The sequence below is a fragment of the Corvus brachyrhynchos genome, unplaced genomic scaffold (genome assembly GCF_000691975.1).
Source record: "Corvus brachyrhynchos isolate BGI_N302 unplaced genomic scaffold, ASM69197v1 scaffold94, whole genome shotgun sequence".
Lineage (NCBI taxonomy): Eukaryota > Metazoa > Chordata > Aves > Passeriformes > Corvidae > Corvus > Corvus brachyrhynchos.
In genome coordinates, this window is record NW_008238330.1 from 8,587,367 (window position 1) to 8,594,694 (window position 7,328).

General features: G+C 43.6%; 2 protein-coding genes across 7 annotated transcripts in view; one reads left to right on the forward strand and one right to left on the reverse strand.

Annotated features, from left to right (window-relative positions):
* Window positions 1-3,127, forward strand: part of SLC6A20 (solute carrier family 6 member 20) — a 17,448-nt gene extending 14,321 nt beyond the window's left edge. For 5 of the 6 annotated variants that reach the window (XM_017734479.1, XM_017734480.1, XM_017734478.1 and 2 more), the window contains 3 exons: window positions 23-182; window positions 1,213-1,378; window positions 2,303-3,127. In XM_017734479.1, coding sequence (XP_017589968.1) covers window positions 23-182; window positions 1,213-1,378; window positions 2,303-2,452 — 476 coding nt within the window. In that variant the 3' untranslated portion in view covers window positions 2,453-3,127. The remainder of the gene's footprint in view (window positions 1-22; window positions 183-1,212; window positions 1,379-2,302) is intronic. The other variant, XM_017734482.1, reaches the window with a different exon arrangement.
* A 129-nt stretch (window positions 3,128-3,256) lies between these two features.
* SNRPD1 (small nuclear ribonucleoprotein D1 polypeptide) overlaps window positions 3,257-7,328 on the reverse strand; it is a 5,784-nt gene continuing 1,712 nt past the window's right edge. The window contains exons 2-3 of the mRNA XM_008633871.2: window positions 6,147-6,338; window positions 3,257-3,896 (exon numbers count right to left, since the gene is read on the reverse strand). Coding sequence (XP_008632093.1) covers window positions 3,820-3,896; window positions 6,147-6,338 — 269 coding nt within the window. The 3' untranslated portion in view covers window positions 3,257-3,819. The remainder of the gene's footprint in view (window positions 3,897-6,146; window positions 6,339-7,328) is intronic.

Here is a 7,328-nt window from a genome sequence, read left to right on the forward strand (position 1 = left end):
GATCCCTGTTTTATCCATGCAGGTGTTGTGTGTTTCATTAATTGTATAATTGGCCTGATCTTCACCATGGAGGCTGGAAATTACTGGTTTGACATTTTCAATGACTACGCAGCCACCCTCTCACTGCTGCTCATCGTGCTGGTGGAAACCATCGCCGTGTGTTACATCTATGGGATAAGGAGGTAAAACTTCAGCCCTGCTTTCTTCATAGGGGGACAGCTGCGGGAGCAGCCACGGGCAAGAATAAAAATATGGCCTCGGGCTAAATGTTTCTCCTATGCTATAGGGTCAGCAAGGGGATGGGGGTCTCCCCTGCCCTGCAGACCCCTTCCTTCCAGGGCCTTGGCTCAGGACTGTGAGGGGCCAAGCTGGGCTGACACTGTCTCTGCTGGCAGGGGAGTACCAAGGAGCTGTACACACGGCTCCCTGCTCGTGTCCTTGGTCTCAGGAGCAACTTCTGCCAAAACTCCGCTCCTCCCATGACAGGAATTCAGCACGAGCACAACAGTGCCAGTAAGTCTGGTTTCAAAGGTGGTCACCTTGCACATTGTTTGTCTCCCATCAATCCTTGTGGGTAAAAGGAAGCTCTGGAATCAGGAGAAGTTTTCAACAGCAAAGGGGTTTGAAAATAGCTGAAGGGAAAGGCTTCAGCATTTGCTTTGTTAGTCTGCCAGCACACAAGGTGTCCAGGCACATACACGAGTATTACCTCCTTGACGAGTTCAACGCCTTCGAGTCAGATCCAGGTCTCCTGTGAGATTTTAGTTACCATCTCCAGTACTTCCTCAAAGACAGTCAGATACCAGCACTGAGAACACTCAACTACACAAACCCAGCCGTTTTCTCCACAGTACTTCAGCATCATTGCTTTTCTCTGTCAGCTGACAGCAGTAACGTCCGAGCTTACACTTCAGGCAGAACTTTCTTGCTGTACCTTTTCTAGCTCCTCTCTGCAATTTGGGATTCTCTTGGAAGCCTCAGTGTCTTTTTTGATTTCACCCTCACCATAATTCTGGTGAGCCAGCTTTTCAGACAATAATTCTCTGCTCATTTGTGGTCAGCTGTTCTCCCCTTTCTCATATGACATACTCGATTCTGAAGGTGGTTTCTGAAGTAACTCAGAACAAGGTATTGATCGAACTTCTGTAGCCAGTCTGAAAGACACACGTTTGGTTTGCTTTACAAAAATGTATTTGGTTTTCTTTTGAACAGATTTGAAAAAGATCTTTACACCATGATTGGACGCAAGCCAAACTGGTATTGGAAAATTATGTGGGCTTTTGTTAGTCCACTGCTAATTATAAGCCTATTTATTTTTTACCTCACCGACTATATCCTCACAGGAACATTGCAATACCAAGCATGGGATGCCACACAGGTAAAAGAGTTATGGGTTTGGGCTTTTTTTAAAAAAACTTTCCTTAGTTCCTGCAAGGATACAAGCTTCCTTCCCAACTACACTGTTCCACAAAATGGCCTTCTGAAAGTGAGTAGCTGGAGTCAGGGCCATCCCTTAATTTTGTGGATAGGAAAAACAGGGGAAATTTGACTTAGTGATGATGTAATGGTTCTGTAAAATCAACTAATTTCCCTCTATGAGGTTCTTAATCAACTCTTCATAGAATTAAATTTCATTCATATTGAAGACCCAAGTATCATCTTTAAAAACACACTTAAAAACCCCCTGCTTTCAAAGTGTATTTATTTTGAACAAAATTAGTGGTATTTTAACAGAACTGAGCTGCTGCTGGACTAGTTTTCATAATTTCCATACACATTTTTCTTTATGGCCAGAACATTTTCTTAAGATACTGGACTGTGTATTCATCACAGAGCAATTACTGCTGGATAAGTAATCACTGGTTTCATAACCTTTTGTGGAAATGTTCCCATCATGCAGAAACAAAGAACATCATTGTTTTCATGTCATGGCCAATTTGGGACCCACAGTGGGCCTGGCCTGTTGACTGGGTGTCAGCATGAGCCCGCAGGCTCCAGGAGAGGAACAGAGACCTGACAGAGGTCAGGGCTCAGCCACCTCATTAAGAAACACAAATCAAGCCAAAATCTGCTCTTTACCAAAGCTTGCAGAAGTTTTCCCCGATCCTGTTGTCAGCAGCTCTGTTCTTGTCAGGTTTCAGTGTGTATGGTTGGACAAAGAACAGCACTGAGGGCAGCCATGGGCTGCCACAGCCTGGAACTGCTTCTCAGAGGTCCCGTCTAGATCCATGCACACAGCTTTGCTCCTGGCCCGACTCTGGGGCAGATCCCACAGATCCAACACTGCTTTTCTCTCTTGCAGGGGCAGTTGGTGACCAAGGATTACCCAGGCTATGCCCTGGCAGTGATCGGGCTGCTGGTGGCGGCATCCACCATGTGCATTCCTCTGGGAGCACTAGTGACTTTTATAAGGAAGAGACTGAAGAGGGAACGAGTTTCAACTGTTGCATGAAAGCTGACAGCTGGATTTGGGAAGACCTTACCCCTGTCATCAGTGACTGGGCACTTCTGGAAGACAGCAGCAACCATTATTTGTAGCAGCTATTTATAGAGTTGAGAATGGTGGGTGCTATATTGACCAAAAAGTGCTCTTGGGAGGTTCCACAATGGTTTGGAAGAAAAAAAGCTCTTCTGTAACAAGATGAAGCTTTAAAATGGCCTCTGTAAACGAGGTGAGAGGGAGAGCAGCTCACAAAATGCCAGCTAGCACAAATTAACCAGCATATCAGCCCATTACACGTTAGGTGATTCTTTTCCACTGTTGTAGCACTGCCTGTGTGGAAACATGAGCAACCAAGCATGTTCCTGCACCTAAGTACCAGCAAATACCCTCAACCATTCAAAACACTTAAGCATACTCATTGTTTGAGGTGACATCTGTATTTCATCAACAGGTGAAACTGCTGAAGTCTGGCAATGAGCATGTGACATTGCTTTCCTACATGGGAGAAAGCAGTAGGATGGCACTGGGAGATAAATGTGGCCAACATGGCTTCTTCTATACTTGTGTCCAGCAAAGCAGTGAATATATATATTTATATATGCATATACATATATATATGCACCCATATATGTGAGCTGCCAAGTTCTCCCACGTCCAGAAGTAAACTTCCAATTCCAGTATGTACCTGTGCACTGTGCTGTACTTTGTATTTTCTAGGGATGCATTTTAAGTACACTAGAAGGTATCTGTGATAAAGCTGCTTTACGAGCCCCACCCAAACAAAAGTATGCCATATAATTAGCTTTGACAAAGTTCATATCCAGGTATTCTTTAATCATCAGATGTAACAATCCAGCAGTTCCATGGACCTGGTCAATTTCCCTGTGTAAATGTTTTATAAAGAAAGCAACATGTTTAAATTGCAAGCTTCATGTAATAGAAAACATTAAAATTATATCTATGAACTTTAAAAAAGGTCGCTCTGAAGAACAATATTAGAGACACACTTACGGGACAAAGGGTTCTTAATACAGTGTCTTAACTATGTAACCATTAGAAGATGGCAGGTGCCTTAGAAAAGAGGGATTAATTTCAAACACTGTTAAAGCACAACACAAGTCTCTCATTCTGCGGCAAAAAGCAAGAGGAATTGTACAGCCTTCAGGGGCGGGCAAAATCTCCACAGTGACAACCAACAAGATCCATGTAGTCTGCAACAGCCCTACAAACAGGACACACCTGCCTCCCTCCCCAGGATTTGCTAACAAAGGAAAGACACCTTTTCACATTTCAGTTTATTAAAAATGGATAAACAAGACCTGTACAAAAAATAGCTGAAATTGCCCAGAATTTGGTAAGAGTTGCGTGATGGGAAGTTATCGTCTTGGGCCTCCTCTTCCTCTTCCACGACCTCGGCCTCTGCCACGGCCTCTTCCACGGCCTCTTCCAGCAACTTGGCAGGTAAAAGAAAAAGGGTAAATCAAGTGAGACCCAGGAATACATTCTGTATTGAGCATAATCACCACACTGCTTCCCTGGGATAAGACATTAAGTTAGGTATTGTCTGTTAATGCTCAGTAAGTTTCAGACAATATTTTCATCTTCTGTGTTACTCTGTCCAGTATACAACTTCCACAGGCTACTGTCTGTCCTTAGCTTCACTGCAGAAAACAAGGGCATAAAACAGTTGGCTGCTCCCAAGTGATTGGGTGATCTGACAGGAAACAAGAATTCCTCTTTTATATATATATATATATATATACACAATCTAGATTTTTAGAGGGAAAAGCAAATTTTGACACGCTCTGAGATACACAAACTCATCCTGTCTCAGGCACCATGTGGAAGGTCAGCATTTTGAAAGGATCCCAGCACCCAACAGCTCCTACTGGTCTCAGTGATGCCTCTGCCAATTGCAGATGTGATTCTAAGGCAAAGGTCTTGACTGCATGCTCCCAGTTTTAATTACTGCTATTTAATTGTAAAGTGAAGATGGAATCATAGGACAGTGCAGGCCACAAGCAACTGCTGAAGGTCGTATGATCCATACGGTGATAACGGGCCTTTGCATCTCTTTCTCCCAAAGAAATGCGACCCACCAGGCTGCAAAGGCACTCTGCAAACTTTAGATTATTGGCTCATTTCAAATGTGTTTGTGAGTGCAGGGCTCAAAAAGATACTGAAAATTCTGTGGAAGCAGGTGGCTCTCTAAGAGATACCCAGGGGCATCCACATTCAAGGAGCAGGATGTGACAATTATTCTGGGACGCAGGTTAGAAATGCAGGAAAGACAGAAGGAGCACAGGACAAATTTGACATAAGCAAGGTGTCATTATTTTGCTGGTATACGCTGACCCTGTAAAATCCATGGAAGTATCAACCCCGGCTGGAAGATGACAGCATCAGCAGGTAGCTGTGTTTGCCAAGCGCCAGCACGCTCAAAGCCAAGGCACACGTGGCACACTCACCCCAGCCAGCATCCTGCCCCTTCCTGACAACTTCACTTGTCAAGGGCAGATTGAGGGTTTTACACTTCTGAAGCCCAAGAGCATTTATGGATTAAGGCAAAGCACAGCACAGCTTTGGTCTGAGAGCGCTTCTGTGCACTGCAGATGCAGGGATCATCAAACAGAGGTAACTGGAGCTACCACAGCTGCTTTCCCCAAAGCTGACACCAGGTAGGGATGTTCTTGTCCACACCACATTCTGAGGTTCAGGAAAAAAGCAATCCAACCACACTCATTTCTCTGTGTGGTCAGATTATTTTTAAAGAACATGAGAGGAGCAAAGCCCCTTTAGGATCTTTGTCCTTATTCCCTGTCAAGGCAGCAGCCGCAGCGCTCACACTTGGTGCTGCACAGCTGAGATTCCTTACCCCGTGTCAGTAAGGTGAGCTCACCAATGCAGAACACCCTGCACACCCACATACTTCAACAGTAATTACAGGAGAAATGGTACAACATGATTTTGAAGCACAATTAGCTTTCACTTACAGCTCACTGTTTTAAAATCACACAGATTAACTGCTGGGCAAAATATATACTGCTGGAAATTTCCTGGGGTTTACTAGGTACTCATCATTACTAGTGTGAATTAAACTTCAGTTACTGTTTATACTGTTAGGCTTTGAAGGAAAAGGATTTTTATTCAGCAGCACTTTGAATTTGGGAGACTTGAGAACCTGAGGGAATCTAGGCTATATTCTAGTGAGTGCATCTCCAGCTTTGGCTTCCAGTAGTGTTCCAGTCTCTGCTCTTCCTGGAGCTTTTTTTTTTTCATTCTCAGAGATACCATTTTTATCCCCCACCAAATTTCACTGAATCATTCAGCACCATTTGAGATACTGTCCTGTACTTATCTACGTGAAGCTCCCCATACAAACTGGGGAAACACAGCAGACATCTGGAGAAGAGGAAGTGTAAATCTCTTTGGTTCCAGCTGTGAGACTCAGATAGGTTAAGACTTACTCAAGCTGATAAACACTTACATTTTTTAAAACAGATACATGAAAAGCCGTAACACAACTTCATGTAAATGAAAGCTCTGCAGATGCCAAGGAGGTGGGCAAGGCAGACTGAACCAGTGCCGTGTCAAACTCTCAGCAATGAAAGAATTTGATACCAAATGCAGATGTTCAGACACTCAAATCAGACATCTCCAGACTCACACAAAGGCAGAACAGACTAGGAAAGCACAAACTCACCTGCTTCTCTTTTCTTGGATTTGACTTTTGGTTCAACATCCACTAGCAAAGTATCCAGAGGCAAACTGTCTGGCAGAATGAAGTAGCGGATGTTGTTCCCTCGAATACTCAGCGTCTCCAGCTGTACAGGCTCTCTGTTCTTCAGTGTCATTTTCACCGCTTTGAGATGCGTGTTCATGCTGACATCCACTCCTGTAACAACACAAGCCTGAATTCAGGGATGAGGTCTCTTGGTGCCTGTTTTTAAGTGTGCACATGAAACGAGATTTATCCTGTTCATCAACACCTGCTTCTGCCACTCATTAATTACTCGAGCCTCTCACAGAATGAAACTACATCTCTTTTCTCTCTTGAATTATGCCAGTTACCAATTGATGCCTTTAGCTCCTCATGGTTAGAGATCTTTACCCAGGTCCTGGCAATAGCTGCTTTGCAAATGGTTAAAATAATTCCTCTGAACAACAAATAAACTACTGCTTATTACAGAGGTCTAATGCTAATCTTTAGTCCTTTAAAAAGAAGAAAACAAACCTCGGAAGAGGAAAAATAACCTGAATAATTTCCTTTTTCTGTAAGCTGTAGGAAAATCCAACCACAAAAGCAGCATTTATCTTCTGATAAAATACATCCAATACTATTTTGTGTGAGTGAATTTTCTATGAAAGTACATGAAATACCCCACTGCAAGGAACAACCACTGTGGTTCCAAACTCTGAGAACAGCCAGTATGTAAAAACTGTAGGGAATCAGTACTGTGCACTCTATGCTGTGTTATGCCTAATCCCAAACTGGATAAAAAAATCTCAGCTGGATGCATGTACTGTGTAACAGCCATGAGAAGCAGTAAAAAAACCCCCAGAAATTCTTATTTTGCAGATCATAAACTTTATGTGGGATTTGATCTCCAGCTCTGAAGATAAAATGACAGTGACTTTACTTCTTCTGTCCTCTCCTCCTCCTTCTAGATTTTATACAGCTCCACCCGACCCAGTCCCTTGGTTGGCGTGAGGGGCATTACACAAAATCTGCCCCTTCATCCCTGCTCCTGCCCTGGTGAAGGGAAGAAGAGGAGATTGTGCAATCTCTTTACAGATTCTTAGCAGAAAATGAGAGAGGCTTTGCTCAACAATTAAGCCTGAAAGAGCAGCGAGGTCAGGAGCCCAGCAATGTGTTTGCTCTCCA